This window comes from Chiloscyllium plagiosum, unplaced genomic scaffold (genome assembly GCF_037043375.1).
Source record: "Chiloscyllium plagiosum isolate Xiang-an unplaced genomic scaffold, Cpla_swu_hap1 HiC_scaffold_23, whole genome shotgun sequence".
Classification (NCBI taxonomy): Eukaryota; Metazoa; Chordata; class Chondrichthyes; order Orectolobiformes; family Hemiscylliidae; genus Chiloscyllium; species Chiloscyllium plagiosum.
The window spans coordinates 61333098-61355487 of NW_028270161.1; the positions used below are offsets into that span (position 1 = coordinate 61333098).

At 43.6% G+C, this 22390-nt stretch overlaps 1 protein-coding gene across 1 annotated transcript in view; it reads left to right on the top strand.

Annotated features, from left to right (window-relative positions):
* appl2 (adaptor protein, phosphotyrosine interacting with PH domain and leucine zipper 2) overlaps positions 1 to 22390 on the top strand; it is a 159445-nt gene that overhangs the window by 68157 nt on the left and 68898 nt on the right. Inside the window, exon 7 of the mRNA XM_043713267.2 lies at positions 19435 to 19493. Within this exon, the coding sequence (XP_043569202.2) occupies positions 19435 to 19493 (59 nt within the window). The remainder of the gene's footprint in view (positions 1 to 19434; positions 19494 to 22390) is intronic.

The following is a 22390-nucleotide window of genomic DNA, read 5'->3' on the forward strand; positions in this document are numbered from 1 at the left end:
AGAGTGGCAATCTGTGTGAGAGTGCTTCTCCCTGTAAAATTCCAGCCCAAGACTTTCTCTTCTGCCACTGGGATCGGTGTCGGGAGAAGTGGACTGGGAAGTGTGGTTGCTAAAGCAGGAGTCTGTGGTGAAAGGAGAAGTGTGTTTGGGAAGGGTTGAGCTCATAGAGCTGAAAGAGTTTAGACATAGAAAGGGTGTGAATCTATAGATCAATTTGAAGCTGGATAATTCCAAAACTGAGACTTAAGTGAACAGGAACTATGTAAATCTATGAGTAGAGAATAGTGAATAATATTTTCGTTCACAGCCGCTTTTGTTTATTGTGAAATGTAGGACAATTGTAAAATCTTTAATCCACACGAAGTAGTCATTTCATCAGTGTAAGTTGGAGGATCCTATCATACTTGTTAGTGACAGCAATCCAGCATATTTGGACCGTATAAATATAAAAATACATAATTTGCATAAAAATTGCTGCCCATATGTAAAACCTATGCAGGTCATCAGGTTTTTATTGCCTATTTCAGTATAACCTAGACACAGTCCTTTGCATCAGAAATCCTTCTGCAGTTTGGTATTATCATCAAGTAGATTAAAACATTAACTTTGTAAATCTTTGAACATACGAAAGAATTCTGACACAAGTTAAGTCTTTAGTTTGGGTCTAATTTGTTAAATATATCTCATTGTGCCTGATTTGAATGAATTTAAAAATAACAATACTAAGAGTTAGAAATTTGCATCATTTGTGCATGCTTTTCAAGTGTAGAAGGCAGTTAGTCTTATAGCTAAATTCTTTAAACATCTTGAATACAGATATTATGGGCCTAATACCTGTGGAAAATTGCTTTAGTAAAGTTGCTCCCTGATGTACAGAGGAGATGTTTAGTTGACGGACTCAGAATTCTTGCACTATGTCAGTCTACTGTCTTAGTTCTGTTTCAAATCCACTTTTTAATTCTAAGCCACAAACGTCAAGTAAGTCTTCAGATAACTCTGTTCTCTCCAGAAAGGTCTGAATGTTAAAGATAACTAGCTTAATTCCGAATGAAAAAAAGTAAAAATGAAATATTTTGTTTGTTTAGTTTCAACAAAATTCAGTGTACCTGATGTTGATTACAAGTTTATTACAATCCCTGTAAAGATGAACACACTTCATTTTAAAACAGAATCCCCACAAAGCTAATAGAAAGGACCCAAACAGACAGGATTTCACTTTTAAAACATTTACAGTAACAAAACAACAAAATAAACTTGTCACATAGTTAAAAGCACAAGTAATCTTCCTACATAAATCTAGATTTACAGGCAATCTCTTTCTCATTTAGTATCTGCTGTACATTGCTTCCACTCAATTCTTTTGGTACACTGACCAGCAGCAATATTCTCTGGATATGGTTAACACAGACAAGGTGCCCATCTATGAAGCCATCTTACTTGGGACATGATAGCCCTTTTGACACAGAATCCACAGAAATTAATTCTGATTTGATTTATTATTGTCACATAGTCATAGAGCCATACAGATGTACAGCACGGAAACAGACCCTTCAGTCCAACTCGTCCATGCAGGCCAGATATCCCAACCAAATCTAGTTCCACCTGCCAGCACCTGGCCCATATCCCTCCAAACCCTTCCTTTTTATGTACCCATCCTTTTAAATGTTGCAATCATACCACTTCCTCTGGCAGCTCATTCCATACACGTACTACCCTCTGCGTGAAACAGTTGGCCCTGAGGTCTCTCTTACATTTTTCCCCTCTCACCCTAAACCTATGCCTTCTAATTCTGGACTCCCCCACTCCAGGGAAAAGGCTTTGTCTATTTATCCTGTCCATGCCCCTCATGATTTTATAGACCTCTGTAAGGTCACCCCTGAGCCTCAGAAACTCCGTGGAAAACAGCCTCAGCCTATTCAACCTCTCCCGATAGCTCAAATCCTCCAACCCTGGCAACATCCTTGTAAATATTTTCTGAACCCTTTCAAGTTTCACAACATCTTTCCGATAGGAAGGAGACCAGAATTGCATGCAATATTCCAAAAGTGGCCTAACTAATGTCCTGTACAGCCGCAACATGACCTCCCAACTCCTGTACTCTGACCAATAAAGGAAAGCATACCAAACACCGCCTTCACTATCCTATCTACCAGCGACTCCACTTTCAAGGAGCTATGAACCTGCATTCCAAGGTCTCTTTGTTCAACAACATTCCCCGAGGACTTTACCATTAAGTGTATAAGTCCTGCTAAGATTTGCTTTCCCAAATTGCAGCACCTCACATTTTTCTAGATTAAACTCCAGGGTACCACTATCCTGGGGGGGGGGGGGGAAATTCGCTAAGGCTGTTGGGGTAGGTTTAAACTAATCCAGCAGGGGGATGGGAACCAAAATTGTAGTTCGAGTATAGAAAAAGTTGAGTGAAGGGAGGTCCGAAATCAAGTTTCAGGGACGTAAGATGGCACCACAAGCAAGAAGTTGGTTTGAAGTGTGTCTACTTCACTGCCAGGAGCATCCGGAATAAGGTGGGTGAACTTGGGTTGGTACCTGGGACTTCAGTGTTGTGGCCATTTTGGAGATATGGATAGAGCAGGGACAGGATTGGTTGTTGCAGGTTCCAAGATTTAGATGTTTCAGTAAGAACAGAGAAGATGGTAAAAGAGGGGGAGGTGTGGCATTGTTGGTCAAGGACAGTATTACAGTTGCAGAAAGGATGTCTGGGGACTTGTCAACTGAGGTAGTATGGGCTGAGGTTAGAAACAGGAAAGGAGAGGTCACCCTATTGGGAGTTTTCTATAGGTCTCCGAATAGTTCCAGAGATGTAGAGTAAAGGATAGCAAAGATGATTCTCGATAGGAATGAGAGAGACAGGGTAGTTGTCATGGGGGACTTCAACTTTCCAAATATTGACTGGGAACTCGATAGTACGAGTACTATAGATGGGTCAGTTTTTGTCCAGTGTGTGCAGGAGGGCTTCCTGACACAGTCTGTAGACAGGTCAACTAGCCACATTAGATTTGGTACTGGGTATTGAGCCTGGCCAGGTGTTAGACTTGGAAGTAGGTGAGCACTTTGGTGAATGCGATCACAATTCTGTTATGTTTACTTTAGTGATAGAAAGGGATAGGTGTATACCATCGGGCAAGAGTTACAGCTGGGGGAAAGGCAATTACAATGCGATTAGGCAAGATTTAGGAAGCATAAGATGGGAAGGAAACTGCAGGGGATGGGCACATTAGAAATGTGGAGCTTATTCAAGGAAAAGCTCCTGAGTGTCCTAGATAAGTATGTACCTGTCAGGCAGGGAGGAAGCTGTAGAGCGCGGGAGCCGTGGCTTACAAAGGAAGTGGAATCCCTGGTCAAGAGGAAGAAGAAGGCTTATGTTAGGATGAGATGTGAAGGCTCAGGGTGCTTGAGGGTTACAAGGTAGCCAGGAAAGACTTGAAGAGAGAGCTCAGAAGAGCCAGGAGGAGACATGAGAAGTTGTTGGCGGATAGAATCAGGGTAAACCCTAAGGCTTTCTATAGGTATTTAAGGAATAAAAGAATGATGAGAGTAAGATTAGGGCCAATCAAGGATAGTAGTGGTAAGTTGTGTGTGGAGTCAGAGGAAATAGGGGAAGCACTAAATGAATATTTTTTGACAGTATTCACTCTAGAAAATGACAATGTTGTCGAGGAGAATACTGAGATACAGGCTCCTAGACTAGGTGGGATTGAGGTTCACAAGGAAGAGGTATTAGAAATCCTGCAGAGTGTGAAAATAGATAAGTCTATTTTCACACTCCGCAGTCTAATAGATAAGGCTGGTTGGGATTTATCCTAGGATTCTCTGGGAAGCCAGGGAGGAGATTGCCGAGCCTTTGGCATTGATCTTTAAATCGTCATTGTCTACAGGAATAGAGCCAGAAGAAGGGAAGTAGAGACAACCCTAGTAATTACAGACCAATGAGCCTTACTTCAGTTGTTGGTAAGGTGTTTGAAAAGGTTATAAGAGAGAGGATTTAGAATCATCTAGAAAAGAATAATTTAAGTAGGGATAGTCAGCATGGTTTTGTGAAGGGTAGGTTGTGCCTCACAAACCTTGTTGAGTACTTTGAGAAGGTGACCAAACAGGTAGATGAGAGTAAACCGTTTGATGTGGTGTATATGGATTTCAGCAAGGCTTTCAATAAGGTTCCCTACAGTAGGCTATTGTACAAAAATGCGGAGGAATGGGATTGTGGGTGATATAGCAGTTTGGATAAGTAATTGGCTTGCTGAAAGAAGACAGAGGGTGGTGGTTGATGGGAAATGTTCATCCTGGAGTCCAGTTACTAGTGGTGTACCGCAAGGGTCGGTGTTGGGTCCACTGCTGTTCATCATTTTTATAAATGACCTGGATGAGGGCATAGAAGGGTGGATTAGTAAATTTGCAAACGACACTAAGGTTGGTGGTGGTGTGGATAGTGACGAAGGATGTTGTAGGTTCCAGAGACACAGATAAGCTGCAGAGCTGGGCTGAGAGGTGGCAAATGGAGTTTAATGTGGACAAGTGTGAGGTGATTCACTTTGATCGGAGTAACCGAAATGCAAAGTACTGGGCTAATGGTAAGATTCTTGGTAGCGTAGATGAGCAGAGAGATCTCTGTGTCCAGGTACACAGATCCTTGAAAGTTGCCACCCAGGTTGACAGGAAGGCATACAGTGTTTTAGCTTTTATTAATAGAGGGATCGGGTTCTGGAACCATGAGGCTATGCTACAGCTGTACAAAACTCCGGTGTGGCCACACTTGGAGTATTGTGTACAGTTCTGGTCACTGCATTATAAGAAGGATGTGGAAGCTTTGGAAAGGGTGCAGAGGAGATTTACTAGGGTGTTGCCTGATATGGAGGGAAGATCTTATGAGGAAAGGCTGAGGGACTTGACGCTGTTTTCGTTGGAGCGAAGAAGGTTGAGAGGTGACTTAATAGAGACATATAAGATAATCGGAGGGTTAGATAGGGTGGACAGAGAGAGCCTTTTTCCAAGTATGGTGACGGCGAACACGAGGGGAACATAGCTTTAAATTGAGGGGTGATAGATATAGGACAGATGTCAGAGGGTAGTTTCTTTACTCAGAGAGTAGTAAGGGTATGGATGCTTTGCCTGCAACGGTGGTAGATTCGCCAACTTTAAGTACATTTAAGTCGTCATTGGACAAGCATATGGATGTACATGGAATAGTGTAGGTAAAAACAATGACTGCAGATGCTGGAAACCAGATTTCTGGATTAGTGGTGCTGGAAGAGCACAGCAGTTCAGGCAGCATCCGAGGAGCTTCAAAATCGACGTTTCGGGCAAAAGCCTTTCATCAGGAATAAAGGCAGCGAGCCTGAAGCGTGGAGAGATAAGCTAGAGGAGGGTGGGGGTGGGGAGAGAATAGCACAGAGCACAACAGGCCAGTGGGGGAGGAGATGAAGGCGATAGGTCAGGGAGGAGAGGGTGGAGTGGATAGGTGGAAAAGGAGCTAGGCAGGTCGGACAAGTCCGGACAAGACAAGGGACAGTGCTGAGCTGGAGGTTTGAAACTAGGATGAGGTGGGGGAAGGGGAAATGAGGAAACTGTTGAAGTCCACATTGATGCCCTGGGGTTGAAGTGTTCCGAGGCGAAAGATGAGGCATTCTTCCTCCAGGCGTCTGGTAGTGAGGGAGCGGCGGTGAAGGAGGCCCAGGACCTCCATGTCCTCGGCAGAGTGGGAGGGGGAGTTGAAATGTTGGGCCACGGGGCGGTTTGGTTGATTGGTGCGGGTGTCTCGGAGATGTTCCCTAAAGCTCTCTGCTAGGAGGCGCCCAGTCTCTCCAATGTAGAGGAGACCGCATCGGGAGCAATTGATACAATAAATGATATTAGTGGATGTGCAGGTAAAACTTTGATGGATGTGGAAGGCTCCTTTAGGGCCTTGGATAGAGGTGAGGGAGGAGGTGTGGGCGCAGGTTTTACAGTTCCTGCGGTGGCAGGGGAAAGTGCCAGGATGGGAGGGTGGGTCGTAGGGAGGCGTGGACCTGACCAGGTAGTCATGGAGGGAACAGTCTTTGCGGAAGGCGGAAAGGGGTGGAGAGGGAAATATATCCCTGGTGGTGGGGTCTTTTTGGAGGTGGTGGAAATGTCGGAGGATGATTTGGTTTATGCGGAGGTTTGTAGGGTGGAAGGTGAGCACCAGGGGCGTTCTGTCCTTGTTACGGTTGGAGGGGTGGAGTCTGAGGGCGGAGGTGCGGGATGTGGACGAGATGCGTTGGAGGGCATCTTTAACCACGTGGGAAGGGAAATTACGGTCTCTAAAGAAGGAGGCCACCTGTTGTGTTCTATGGTGGAACTGGTCCTCCTGGGAGCAGATACGGCGGAGGCGGAGGAATTGGGAATACGGGATGGCATTTTTGCAAGAGATAGAGTGGGAAGAGGTGTAATCCAGGTAGCTGTGGGAGTCGGTGGGTTTGTAAAAAATGTCAGTGTCAAGTCGGTCGTCACTGATGGAGATGGAGAGGTCTAGGAAGGGGAGGGAGGTGTCAGAGATGGTCCAGGTAAATATAAGGTCAGGGTGGAATGTGTTGGTGAAGTTGATGAATTGCTCAACCTCCTCGCGGGAGCACGAGGTGGCGCCAATGCAGTCATCAATGTAGCGGAGGAAGAGGTGGGGAGTGGTGCCGGTGTAATTACGGAACATCAACTGTTCTACGTAGCCAACAAAAAGACAGGCATTGCTGGGGCCCATACGTGTGCCCATGGCTACCCCTTTGGTCTGGAGGAAGTGGGAGGATTCAAAGGAGAAATTGTTAAGGGTGTGGACCAGTTCGGCCAAACGAATGAGAGTGTCGGTGGAAGGGTACTGTTGGGGACGTCTGGAGAGGAAAAAACGGAGGGCTTGGAGGCCCTGGTCATGGCGGATGGAGGTGTAGAGGGATTGGATATCCATGGTGAAGATGAGGCGTTGGGGGCCAGGGAAACAGAAGTCTTGGAGGAGGTGGAGGGCGTGGTGGTTTCTCGAATGTATGTGGGGAGTTTCTGGACTAGGGGGGATAGGACAGTGTCGAGGTAGGTAGAGATGAGTTCAGTGGGGCAGGAGCATGCTGAGACAGTGGGTCGGCCAGGGTGGTCAGGCTTTTGGATCTTGGGAAGGAGGTAGAACCGGGCAGTGCGGGGTTCCCGGACTATGAGGTTGGAAGCTGTGGATGGGAGATCTCCTGAGGTGATGAGGTTCTGTATGGTCTGGGAGATGATGGTTTGGGATGGGGGGTGGGGTCATGGTCGAGGGGGCAGTAGGAAGGGGTGTCCTCGAGTTGGCGTTTGGCTTCAGCGGCGTAGAGGTCAGTGCGCCAGACTACCACTGCGCCCCCTTTATTCGCTGGCTTAATGGTGAGGTTGGGATTAGAGCAGAGGGATTGGAGGGCTACGCGTTGTGAGGGTGAGAGGTTAGAGTGGGGGAGGGGGGTTGACAGGTTGAGGCGGTTAATGTCCCGGCGGCAGTTGGAAATGAAGAGGTCGAGGGCAGGTAATAGGCCAGCGCGGGGTGTCCAGGTGGATGCAGTGTGTTGGAGGTGGGCGAAGGGGTCCTCGGAAGGTGGGCGGGAGTCCTGATTGTGAAAGTAAGCTCGGAGGCAGATTAGATGGGCTTCAGATTGGTATGACAGGTTGGCGCAACATTGAGGGCCGAAGGGCTTGTACTACACTGTAATGTTCTATGTTCTAAACTCCATCTGCCACTTCTCAGCCCATTGGCGCATCTGATCAAGATCGCGCTGTAATCCGAGGTGACCTTCTTCGCTGTCCACTACACCTCCAATTTTTGTGTCATCTGCAAACTTACTAACTATACCTCTTATGCTCACATCCAGATCATTTATATAAATAATGAAAAGTAGCACCAATCCTTATGGCACTCCAATGGTCACAGGCCTCCAGTCTGAAAAACAGCCCTCCACCACCACCCTCTGTCTTCTACCTTTGAGCCAGTTCTGTATCCAAATGGCGAGTTCTACTTATATTCCATGAGATCTAACCTTGCTCAACAGTTTCCCATGGGGAACCTTGTCAAACGCCTTACTGAAGTCCATATAGATCACATATACCCCTCTGCCCTCATCAATTCTCTTTGTTACTTCTTCAAAAAATCTTAATCAAGTTTGTGAGAAATGATTTCCCATGCACAAAGCCATGCTGAGTATCCCTAATCAGTTCTTGCCTTTCCAAATACATGTACATCCTGTCCCTCAGGATTCCCTCTAACAACTTGGCCACCACTGACGTCAGGCTCACTGGTCTCTAGTTCCCTGGCTTGTCCTTACCACCTTTCTTAAACAGTGGCACCATGTTAGCCAACCTCCAGTCTTCTGGCACCTCATCTGTGACTATCAATGATCCAGATATCTCGGTAAGAGGCCCAGTAATCACTTCGCTAGCTTCCCGCAGAATTCTAGGCTACATCTGATCAGGTCCTGGGGATTTATCCATTTTTATGCATTTCAAGACATCCAGCACTTCGTCCTCTGTAATATGGACATTTTTCAAGATGTCACCATTTATTTCCCTACATTCTATACCTTCCATGTCCTTTTCCGCAGTAAATACTGATGCAAAATACTCGTCTAGTATCTGCTCCTTCTCCTGCGGCTCCACACAAAGGTCGCCTTGCTGATCTTTGAGAGGCCCTATTCTCTCCCTAGTTACCCTTTTGTCCTTAATGTATTTGTTAAAAAAAACCTTTGGATTCTCCTTAACTCTATTTGCCAAAGCTATCTCATGTCCCCTTTTTGCCCTCCTGATTTCCCTCTTAATTATACTCCTACACCTATTCTTCTAAGGATTCACTCGATCTATCCTGTCTATACCTGACTTACGCTTCCTTCTTTTTCTTAACCAAGACCTCAATTTCTTTAGTTATCCAGCATTCCCTATACCTACCAGCCTTTCCTTTCACCCTGACAGAAATATACTTTCTCTGGATTCTCGTTATCTCCTTTCTGAAGGCTTCCCATTTTCCAGCCGTCCCTTTATCAGCAAATATCTGCGCCCAATCAGCTTTTGCAAGTTCTTGCCTAATACCATCAAAATTGGCCTTCCTCCAATTTCGACCTTCTAACTTTTAGATCTGGTCTATCCTTTTCCATCATGGGCGGCACGGTGGTACAGTGGTTAGCATTGCTGCCTTGCAGCGCCAGAGACCCGGGTTCAATTCCCGCCTCAGGCGACTGACTGTGTGGAGTTTGCACGTTCTCCCCGTGTCTGCGTGGGTTTCCTCCGGGTGCTCCGGTTTCCTCCCACAGTCCAAAGATGTGCAGGTCAAGTGAATTGGCCATGCTAAATTGTCCGTAGTGTTAGGTAAGGGGTAAATGTAGAGGTATGGGTGGGTTACGCTTTGGCGGGTCGGTGTGGACTTGTTGGGCCGAAGGGCCTATTTCCACACTGTAAGTAATCTAAGTAATCTAAAGCTATTAGAATTATGGTCGCTGAACCCAAAGTGCTCCCCAACTGACCCCTCAGTCATCTGTCCTGCCTTATTTCCCAAGAGTAGGTAAAGTTTTGCACCTTCTCTAGTAGGTACATCAACATACTGAATCAGAAAATTTTCTTGTACATACTTAACAAATTCCTCTCCATCTAAACCCTGAACAGTATGGCAGTCCCATCTATGTTTGGAAAGTTAAAATCCCCTACCATATTCTTACAGATAACTGAATTCTCCTTACAAATTTGTTTCTCAATTTCCCTCTGACTATTAGGGGATCTATAATACAATCCCAATAAGGTGATCATCCCTTTCTTATTTCTCAGTTCCACCCAAATAACTTCCCTGGATGTATTTCCGGGAATATCCTCCCTAAGTACAGCTGTAATGCTATCCCTTATCAAAAACGCCACACCCCCTCCTCTCTTGCCTCCCTTTCTGTTGTTCCTGTAGCATTTATATCCTGGAACATTAAGCTGCCAGTCCTGCCCATCCCTGAGCCATGTTTCTGTAATTGCTATAATATCCCAGTCCCATGTTCCTAACCGTGTCCTGAGTTCATCTGCCTTCCCTGTTGGGCCTTTTGCATTGAAATAAATGCTGTTTAATTCATTAGACCTGCCTTGTTCTCTGCTTTGTCCCTGCCTGCCCTGACTGTTTGACTTGCCTTTGTTCTCAACTGTACCAGTCTCAGTTTGAAATCTTTCCTCACTATCTCCCTGGGTCCCACCCTCCCCCACCCCCAATCTTACTAGTTTAAATCCTCCCGAGCAGCTCTAGCAAATCTCCCTGCCAGTATATTAGTCCCTTCCAATTTAGGTGCAATCCATCCTTCTTGTACAGGTCACTTCTATCCCAAAAGAGCTTTCAATGATCCAAAAATGTGAATCTTTCTCCCAAAAACCCACTCCTCAGCCATGCATTAATCTGCTCTATCCTCCTATTCCTGCCCTCACTAGCTCGTAGCACCGAGGGTAATCCAGATATTACTACTCTCGAGGACCTCCTTTTTAAATATCTGCCTAACTCTCTGTAATCTCCCTTCAGAAGCTCAACCTTTTCTCTTCCTATGTCATTGGTTCCAATGTGTACAATGACCTCCTGCTGGTCCGTCTCCTCCTTGAGAACATTCTGCACTTCTCTGAGACATCCTTGATCCTGGCACCAGGAAAGCAACACACCATTCTGATTTTTCGCTGCTGGCCGCAGAAACGTTAGAGAGTCCGCTAACACAGTTCATCGCTTGGAACTCGACGTACCTCTCATTACATTAGAGCCAGTCTCAATACCAGAAACTTGGTTGTTCGCGCTACGTACCCCTTAGTGTCCATCACCCCCTACATTTTCCAAAACAGCATACTTGTTTGAAATGGGTATAGCCACAGAAGACTCCTGCACTCTCTGCCTATCTCTCTTACCTTTCCTGGAGTTAACCCATCTATGTGACTGTACCTGAGATTTTCCCCCCTTCCTATAATTGCCATCCATCACATCCTCTTGTTCTTGTAAATTCCTCATTGCCTCTAGTTGCCTGTCCAACCGATACTTTTGATCTGATAGGATTCACAACCAATGGCATTTATTGTAAATATAATCCTCAGTAACCCGCAAACTCTCCCTAGACTCCCACATCCGACAAGAAGAGCACATCACTGTACTAAAGGCCATTTTTGCTTCTTCCAATCTACAGACCCAGAAAATAGCACTGTCTTATTCCTCTACAAAACAGTGCTCCAGGTTAAATTAATACTTATGGCTTATATTTTAAGTTTAATCAAGATACATAAATCAATAAAACACACAATCAAGAAAGAACCCACTCTACTCAGTAGTGCAGACTTATTTTAAGGCCATGCTTAAAATCCACTTATCTGCCTCTGTACTGTAACGTTTCCCAAACAGGTCCCTCCAGGTTCAGTTGTGAATTTCACTGTTTTTTAATTTTTCCAGACGCACTCCAATGTCCAGCGATACATGAATGCAAACAGCAAAGGCAGTAACTGTGCAGGTTCACTGTGGTGTCAGTTTCTTTCCCTCTCTCTCTCTCTCCTGCACTGACCTCACCATGTGCTTCCTTTGTCTGTTCTTCTCCCTTTAGAACTGCTGTTGTTTTGACATTTTTTTTCTCTAACATTCCAAAACAATGCAATAACATATGAAACAGTAATCGCTGCTCCTGGAATTCGAGGAAATCGCCTCCAACACTTAAAACATCTCAATAAAGGAGCAGCTGTTACAGCCAGAAATTTTTCCCGTCCTCTATCTTGGATTACCTAGAATCCTCTCATCGAGATGTTCTGCACGGAACATAGAACATTACGGCGCAGTAATGTTCAGCCCTCGATGTTGCATTGATCTGTGATATCACTCTAAGCCCCACCTTATCTACACTATTCTATTATTACCCATGTTTATCCAAGGAACATTTAAGTGCACTTAATGTTGGTGAGTCCACTACTATTGAAGGCTGGGCATTCCATGGCATTACTACTCCCTGAGTAGGCTCTTCAGTCCAACTCGACCATGCCGACCAGATAGCCTAAACTCTCTAACCCTTCCTATTCATATACCCATCTAGATGCCTTTTAGATGATGCAATTGTACAGCCTCTACCACTTCCTCTGGCAGCTCGTTCCATATACGCACTATCCACTGTGTGAAAATGTTGCCCCTTAGCTCCTTTTTAAATTTTTCCCCTGTTACCCTAAACCTATGCCTTCTAGTTCTGGACTTCCTCACCCCAGGGAAAAGACTTTGTCTATTTACCCTATCCATGCCCCTCATGATTTTATAAACCTCGAGAAGGTCACCTATCAGCCTCCAGCACTCCAGGTAAAACAGTACCAGCCTATTCAGCCTCTCCCTATAGCTCAAATTCGTCAACCCCGGCGTCATCCTTGTAAATCTACTCTGAACACTTTCAAGTTTCACAACATCCGATAGGTGGGAGACCAGAACTGCGCACAAATATTTTAAAAGTGAACTAACCAATGTCCTATACAGCTGCAACATGAACTCTCAACTCCTATAGCAACAAAGGAAAGCACCACCTTTACTATCCTATCTGCCTGCGGCTCCACTTTCAAGGAGCTATGAACCTGCACTCCAAAGTCTCTCTGTCCAGCAACACTCCCTAGGACCTTACCGTAAAGTGTATAAGTCCTGCTAAGATATGCCTTTCCAAAATGCAGCGCCTCACATTTCCTTAAATTAAACTCCATCTGTCACTCCTTGGCCCGTCTGATCATGAGTCTGTTGTACTCTGAGGTAACCCTCTTTGCTGACCACTACGCCTCCAATTTTGGTGTCATCTGCAAACTTACTTGCTATACTTCCTATGTTCACATCCAAATCATTTATGTAATTGACAAAACGTGGTGGACCCAGCACCAATCCTTGTGGCACACTACTGATCGCAGGCCTCCAGTCTGAAAGGCAATTTTCCTCCACCACCACCACCACCACATGTGCCAAGATACAGTGAAAAATATTGTTTTGCATACTAATCAGACAAATCATACCTTACATAAACAATATCGCATTAACAGCTACAGAGAAGGTGTAGAGAAAGATCAACTCCATTCCACTGAGAGATCTGTTCAGAAGGCTGAGAACAGCAAGGAAGAATCTGTTCTTGGAATCTATTGATATGTGTTTTCAAACTTTTTGTCTTCTACCCGATTGACATTCTGAATTTCCATCGCATTCTGAGAATGTAAAGGCGTCGGAGTGCTTTGTTGACTGTAGCATGCCGTGGATGGATCAGGATAGATTGTTAGTGATATTTACTCTTAGGAATGTGAAGCTCTCTATGAGCTACACCTCAGCACCATTGTTAGAGACAGGGGTGTCTTCCACTCTGCTTCCTGAAGTCAAGGAGCAGGTTCTTCATTTTACTGACATTGAAGGAGAGATTGTTGCTTTCACACTATGCCACTAAGCTGTCTATCTCTTTCCGATCCTCTGTCTCATCATTGTTTGAAATCCAACCGTCTACGGTTGTGTCATCAAATTTCGAAATGAGTTGAATTTGGCCACATAGAGATGTGAGTATATAAGGAGTATAGTAAGGAGCTGAGTACATAGCGTTGCAGATACCGGTATTAACGATTATTGTGGAGAAGGTGTTCTCGCCAATCCTTAACTGATCGCAGTCTGCAGGTCAGGAATTCGTGGAAACAGTTGCAGAGGGGGAATCAGAACCCTAGGTCTCGGAGTTTAGAGATGAGTTTTGTTGGAATTATGGTGTTGAAGGCGGAGCTAAAGTCAATAAATAGGAGTCTGATGGAGGTGTTATCCAGATATTCCAGGGATGAGTGTAGGGCCAGGGAGATGGCGTCCGTTGTGGACCTGTCGTGATGGTAGGCAAATTGTAATAATTCAAGGCAATCTAAGAGGCTGGAGTTGTGTGCTATTACTAACCTCTCGAAGCACTTCACAATGATAGATGTCAGATCTTCTAGGTGGAGATAAAGACACGTTGCCTGATGTTTCTTTGGCACCAGGATGATAGTGGTTTTCTTGAAGCAGGTGGTAACCTCACATCATAGTCAGGAAAGATTAAAGACATTTGCAAATACTCCCACCAGATGGTCTGCACAGGATCTGAGTGCATGGCTAGGGACTCCATCAGGCCAGTTCTTTCACTGGGTTCACTCAAGAAGGCCAATCTGCAGTGATTTCTGCAGTGATGACTGTGGGTACAGGTGGATCTGAGACTGTCAGGATAGGTGAAAACATTTCACTGACATTCTGCTCAAAACAAGCATAGGAAAGGTTGAGCTCATCGGGGAGGGATGCGTAGTTCTCAGTGAGTCTACTCAACTTCGCTTTGTAGCCAGATATATTATGTAAACCTTGCCTCAGTTGGCATTTGTTTAGGTGGTTAGTCTGGGACTCTAGTTTAGTGTGGTATTGTCTGTTGGCATCCCTGATGCCATGATCTAGGTTCATACCCAGATTTCCCGTATATGTCAGGACCCCGCGACTTGAACGCAACAGATCTGGATTTCAGGAGGGACTGGATTTCCAATTCCTCTAAATGGTCTGATAAACTCTGCCAATAATGAAACAGTAGCAATGGCATTATCCAATAGCAACACCTTGCCCTTGCTGTCATCATCTCATTGCTCTTTCTATCTAGGTAACACGTTGTAACACAATCTCTATTCCATTCTTGGCCATCTGTATCAACACCAGGATCTGTCCGAAGACTGGGAAACAGAAAATTATTCCATTCAAAGGCAGGCTCACTTGTTTCTTCTTCGTACAGATTCTGGACTGTCAAGCAGTTGATACTGGCTGACCCAACTTCACTGCTTCTTAAATAAAAAAAAAGCAGATGCTGGAAATCAGAAACAAAAACAGGAATTGCTGGAAAATCTCTTCCCCAGACATTGTGTCACTGGACCCAAAATGTTAACTTTGATTTCTGTCTACAGATGAATTGGCCATGCTAAATTTTCCGTAGTGTTAGGTAAGGGGTAAATGCAGGGGTATGGGTGGTTTGCGCTTCGGCGGGTCGGTGTGGGCTTGTTGGGCCGAAGGGCCTGTTTCCACACTGTAAAGTAATCTAAATCTAAATCTAATCTAGATACTGCTAGACCTGCTCAGATTTTCCAGCAATCTGTTTTTGTATCTACTACTTTTTACTCTTTGCTTCTTAGCTGTTCATTATTTTGGTAAACTCGTGTTACATGGGCATTTCTTGAAATGTAATGGTGTTATGACTAGGCAACCAATCAACACTTCTCAAAATAACAGGGTAAGTTAAGATTTTTTTTAAAAAGCTGTATGATTCTAGACTTTATAAGTAGAGAGAAACAATATAAAAGCAAGGAAGTTGTGGGGAATCTTTTAAAACACTGGTTTGCCCTCAAGTGGAATACTGCATACAACTCTGGGTTTGGCAGTTTAGAATCTGTATCTGCTTTAAAGATTACAGAAAAAGTGATGAAAAAGTTTGCAAGAGTGATTCCAGGGATGAGGGAGTTGAGTTAATGGCTTGATTGGAGAAGTTAATGTTCTTCTTGGAGGAGGAGAAAGGTCATGAGAAGAGATTTGATAGGTGTAATCAAAATTGTGTCTAGACAGAGTGAGTAGAAACTACTCTGATTGGAATAATCAGAATATACTAATTTAAGGTGATTTACAATGAACCAGTGACATTTTGTATGTACTGAGTAGTATGGACATGACCAGCTATCCTTAGTAGCCACACACTCATGACAAGCAACATGAGTTCGACTGGGACAACACTACTATTATCGGACAAGCCAAACAGAGAACAGCCAGGGAATTCCTAGAGGCATGGTACTCATCCACTGATTCAATCAATAAGCACATCGACCTGGACCAATATATCGGCCAATGCAGCGGACAGCTGGAACTGACAACCGGAAGCGGCAGATACAAATCACTATAAATGCCGGAGGAAACATCACAGAAGCGCTTCACAGGAGGCTCCCAAGCACTGAGGATGTCACCTAGACAGGGGACGAAATGTCTGCAACACAAATTCCCAGCTCGGCGAACAGAACCACAACAACGAGCACCCAAGCTACAAATCTTCTCCCAAACTTTGAAGCTTGTTTATACAGTATTTTTATGCCTACTATGATAAACACTTATTTTAAACAGAATATCTCTCTTACAGTGAGCATGACTCACAGGCCTGACAGCATTTGCTGTCATGTGCGCCTTGAGTCATCTACGTTAGCCTGATCATATTTGCTGTCACACACCACTTTAGTCAGCCTAGCTACCTTCAGATGCCCACCTCCACAGGTGAAGTGGAAATGTTATGGAAATGGAACTGGCTGAGTTGCTTTGGAGAGAGCTGGCAGGGAAAGGAAGGGCCAAGAGGCCAACATTTTCTTTCAAATAACTATCCATTGATTGTGTTCGATAATTGTAGAAAATTGAATTTTTGAAATTTCTATTTTTTAACAGCAGTCTTCGGTTTTTCATTGTTTAAGTCCAAGGTAAACAGACACAATGTCAGCAGCGTTTAACTCATCAAAAGTAAGACTCGTTTTAATCTTCAGCATTAACATCATAAACATTCTGTTCAGCTATTAGAATGAGAAGAGCGGGGATGCAGAATAAATTATGGTCTCTCTACCCAGCACTTCCTTCTCTGAGCTTAGATATGAGGTCTGGAGTCCTGGCCTCTTCGCTGGATGTTTGGATGGGAATGTACTGAAGATCCCCTACTGGTCATCTGTAGATTCTACTGATAGTAATCTCTGATCTACTTCTAAACTTAGAATTACCTGACGTTCTGACATACCTGAAATTGCTGAATTTGTGTATTTGATTAAAATTTCAGTAACATTGCTGCACTGATGTGGGTGCATGTTGCATCTTACAACATTTGTTAGTTGGCTTCATGCCACTGAGACTGTAGATAGTTGAATACATCTGAGAGCTCAGAGATTGCATTCTGTACCAATCTGGAGGGTACACAAGTTGTCACAACTACTTTTCTACTGCTTGGATGAAACTGGTTTGTGAAAGAATATCTCACAGGTCGTTCTGTTGTAGTGCGTGTTTCGTCAACGTGAATTCATTACAATGTGACTGATGAAGTGGGGACGCTGTTTCTACAGCATGAACTTTTAAAGCATGTGTTGGCTGTAACGCGATTGCAGCGCCAACACTTAAAGTGCTATTTCTAAAGCACAGTTTTTCTGTAACACGGGGTTGCACAAGAACGCAACTATTGCGTTTTAAAGAACTGATTGTATTTAAAAATTCTGCCAGAATGAGCCAGGATTTTTTTTAAAGGTGTGCAATGTTTACAAATGATACAAACTGATTGTGCTATTAAAAAAATGAAATTGTTAATACCTTTGTAACAACCGTCCACTGAAAAGCTGATTGAGAAAAAGCATTGTGCAGTGTTATTTGCATGCCAAGATTTTGAAATTAATTCTTTTTTAATGGGACCCACATCATCTTCTCATTTGTTCATGAATGCCATCTGTAACAACGTGGTTTAAGGAAAACTGGGAAGGTGTTTGAACCAGAAAACACTCATGTTAGTACGAAGTTATGTCGTACCCTCCAGATTGGTATAGAATGCAATCTCTGAGCTCTCGGATGTATTCAACTATCTACAATGAACCATAGCTCTAGAGCAATGCCGAGGTAGCCCAGGATACTGGGTCAGCACAGGTGAGGAAAATACCACAAGCATCAGCACCTCCTGAGCCATTGAAAGGAAAACAATTCCATTTTATACATGACATTGTTCAAAACATTTTGTTTATCCATCCTTTAGGATTGTGCTTAACACCTTGTCCACAACAGAAGTAAAGGTTGTTCTCATTAGATAGGAACAACTGGTAGTGGTGGTCACCATGCCTCAGGCAATGAGAAAGATTGAGAAAAAGATAGCTTAATGGTAACCTCAGTTGGTGTGGGAATTGAACACATGCTGTTGGTGTCACTCTGCAACGGAAACCAGCTGTCTAGGCAACTAAGTGACCCCCTCAACCACAATACATTAGCACAGATGAGTAGACTTTTTTTATACGTGACCTTTTATTCAAGTAATCAGTATAGATTTCTCAATTTGTGATTTATATTCCTCTGAATATATATTCCTCTGTGTCCCAGCTTTAAAATGGGAACAGGAGTAATTTATTGTGTATTCTACCTGGTACCAATGTGTTTTGCTCAAAGAGCTCGTAGAGAAATTGCAGTTTTAATGTGAGCATAAGGTGGAAACTAAATCTTGTGATCTACACTTGTTCCTAAATCTTTAATTTTTTTGCTCTTATCATCTTGTGCTGGGAGCCAGAGGGTGATTAATCGGTGGAATCCATTGCTGTAAAAGGCTGTGGAAGCCAAGACATTTAAGACAGAGATAAATAGTTTCTTGATTGGTAAGCAGATCAAGGGTTATGGGATGAAGGCAGGAGAATGGGGTTGAGAAGAATATCAGTCATGATATGTTCTGCTTTTTGTGCACCTATATATTCACTAAAATGTCTAATACCTCCTTTCCTATGATTCCCTCTTATATTTCCATCGATTTTCTATTTGAATGCAAATTGTTAACTGACTTCTAATACACGATAATAGAGCAGAAATAAGCCATTTGGTACATTGAGCCTGCTACATCATTCTGGCTGATCTATTAATTTTCAACTCCATTTTCCTATCTTTTCCCCCTAGCCCTTGATTCCCTTACTGTTCAAAAATCTGTCTACTTCAGATTCGAACATAATTAACAGCTAAGCTTTAAATAGGATGTCCACATATTCATTATCCTCTGAAAAAAAAACAAATCCTACTTTTTGTCTTAAATGGGTGAGCGTTTACCTGCAGATTGTTCTAGATTCTTTCACAATTGGAAGAAACCACTCAGCATCTCCCCTGTCAAGCTTCTTAAGAACATTGTGTTTCAATAAGGTCACTTGTCTTCTAAACTGCAGTGAGTACAGATACAACTTAATCAACCTCACCTCATAAGAAAATACCTTCAAATCTGTGGTCAACTTGGCAAACCTTCTCTGGACTGCTCCCAATGTCAATATGTCTTTCCTTGGATAATTATTCACAGTATTCTAGATGTAGTCTAACTAATACCTTATATAGTTTTAGCAATGATGTGGAGGTGCCGATGTTGGACTAGGGTGGGCAAAGTCAGTAATCACATGACACCACGGTATAACCCAACAGGTTTATTTGAAATCTCGAGATTTTGGAGTGTAGCCCCTTTATCAGCCGAAGTGAGAGGGACGCACACAGAACACAATTTATGGCAGAGAGATCAAAATATGAATACGAATAGTGTGAGTGGAATGTCAAATAATAAGTCGAATAATAATAAGACCAAGTGTTAGATGGTGTGTCAAAATAAATCTGACTGATTATTATTTAATCTGAATATTCTGTTCTTAGAGTGATTTTGTTTTAAATAATTCAATGCCTGAAATAACTAACTGCTATCTCTATTCCTATAGAACATGATGCGGCAATGGCAAAATACAGCAAACTGCCCAAGAGAAGAGAAAATGAAAAGGTACTGGGTAGATGTGGAAGTTGATTTTGGTAGTGATATTACAGGGACAGGATTGAAGGAATCATCTATATTTTGTTTTGTAGTCAATGGGAACTTAATATCAGGCACAAAGTGTGTGCAAGAGAATCAAATTACTCGATTTATTTCTAGCCAGCCATCTTGCATAATGTGTTGGACAGATTTTTGATTAATATTTTTAATGCATTTGAGTTTATTACATCTGATCTCCTTTATTTACTCTTTTTTTCCTTTTCTCTTTACCTCTCTTAGATTTTCCTTTCCTATCAACATGCCGCCTTTAATTTCCCTTTTGGGTACTTCAGTAGTGATAAATCGTTACTTTAAACCTATCAGCCTCTTTATCCTTTCTATTCTCCTGCTTCGTCCCAGGTGAGACTCCCTCTGGGGTAACTAGGAGAAGATGAGGACTGCAGATGCTGGAGAGTCAAAGTCGAAAAGTGTAGTGCTGGAAAAGCACAGCAGGTCAGGCAGCATCTGAGGGGCAGGAGAGTTGATGTATCAGACATGAACCCTTCATCAGGAACCCTTTTTCAGCCAGCACCACGCTTTTCGACTCACTCTGGGGTAAGCCTAGAGCATCTCTCTGCGCCTCTCTTGCAGTCATCTGAAGACTGAAGCATTCTTGCTTCCTTCCAATAGCAATCCCAGTTGCCTAGCCTACCTTTCTGCCAAGTTGGCCCAAAAAGAACTAATCTTTCTCATCCCTTTACTATTCTGCTTTTCTCTGCCATTGCTGATCCTGTGGATTCTCTGTATATTCTGTGGAAAAATACATGTTGTAGGTTGAGGAGAGGCTAGTGCAAATCACCGATGTGAACTGGTGCACTGGGAGCTAAGCAGATTCCTGTGACACTGAGGTCTGATTCCATAGTTTTTGTACCTTGACTCAGTATGGGAAATGCAAATCCAAGAAGTATCTGCATCTTGGAGAACAAAAGGAAAAAAACAGTAGAACCTTAAATGGTGCATACTGGTCCAACTTGTCTTGTATACTTGAAAATGGAGCTCCAGTACAATCAGTAGACCATTTCCAAGTATCACGGTTCCTTCCCTCTGGCTTAAGCGTACAGATTGGGGCTTCCTCTTCTGCTTTGTGTAAAATTTCTATTCCATTTTCTATCTGCAACATTTGATTCACTGTTTTTCAAAGAGCAAGAAACATTTTATAGTAATGATGCTGCTGACGACTTTTGTGCAGTTGTACACAGACTAGTATGCTCAGGCTACAGGGTAGCTGTAGAGGTTGAGTAGGCAAGTGCCAATGCAATCCTTGATCTGGGTATAGACAGGCTGATCTCTCAGCAGAGTTGTAAAACTAATTTTTGTCTCTCTCGTTTCACATAATAGACTGTAATTTGCTGCATTACAGTACTTAAGAGTATTTGCTAATGTTAAACGTGCATTACCACAAAGAGGGTTTTAATTTTTTTGTGTGTCAAGTGGCAAAGTATTGTCCCTGAAATGGCAGTGGGGAAATAGGCCATCTCTAGTGTGAATGAACAGGATAAGTAGCTGATGAAGTCTGGGATATAAATTTGCGCAATGACTGAAGAAGATGAATTGGCATTGTTGAATTTCATGCCAAATTAGGCACAGGAAAACACTTTTGAAGAAAGAAAAGACAGAATGATTGCCATTCAGGTAATGAAGAGTAGAGGGAGTGGTCAGAAGGTTGGAGTTGAAGCCCAAGATCAGTCCAGAGCATCAACTCACCAAGACTACTTCAAGAGTACCTTCCAGATCAGTGAGCTGTACCATCTAGAAGGACAAAGTGGCAGATACATAATTAGATTAGATTAGATTACAGTGTAGAAACAGGCCCTTCGGCCCAACAAGTCCACACCGACCCGCCGAAGCGAAACCCACCCATACCCCTACATTTACCCCTTACCTAACACTAGGGGCAATTTAGCATGGCTAATTCACCTGACCCTGCACATCTTTGGACTGTGGGAGGAAACCGGAGCACCCGGAGGAAACCCACGCAGACACGGGGAGAACGTGCAAACTCCACACAGTCAGTCGCCTGAGGCGGGAATTGAACCCGGGTCTCAGGCGCTGTGAGGCAGCAGTGCTAACCACTGTGCCACCGTGCCGCCCACGGTGTTTCAGAGTCATAGAAGCAGGAGTAGGCCATTTGGCACGTCGAGTCTGCTCTGTCATTCATCGTCTGAGCTTCTCCTACCTGCATTAAACCCACAACCCTCAATTCCTCTACCATGCAAAAACCCATTCAACTTTGTCTTGAATATATTTAATGAAACTGCCTCTGCTGCTTCCTTGGATAGAGAATTCCATAGATTACTGTCTGGGAAAAGCAGTTCCTCCTCATCTCTGTCCTAAATCTACTCCCCTAATCTTGAGGCCATGTCCCCTAGTCCTAGTCTCACCCACCAGTGGAAACAACTTGCCTGCCTCTATCGTATGTGCCTCTTTCATAATTTTATGTATCTATAAGATCCCCTCTCATTCTTCTAAATTCTAGGAGCACAGTCCCAGGGGGCTTAACCTCTCCTCAGAGGATACCCCCCTCATCTCCGGAATCAACCTGGTGAGCCTCCTCTGCACGGACTCCAAAGCCAATTTATCCCTCAAGTAAGGAGACCAGAACTGCGCACAATAGTCCAGGTGTGGTCTCACCATTATCTTGTACAATTGCAGCAGTACCTCCCTGCTGTTAAATTCAATCTTTCTCGCAATGAAAGCCAATATCCCATTTGCCTTCCTGATTACCTGTTGTATCTGCAAATCAACCTGTAGTGATTCATGTACGAGCACTCCTAAGTCCCTCTGCACAACAGCATGCTGCAATCTTTCACCATTTAAATAATACTCTGACCTATTATTTTTACTTCCAAAGTGGATAACCTCACATT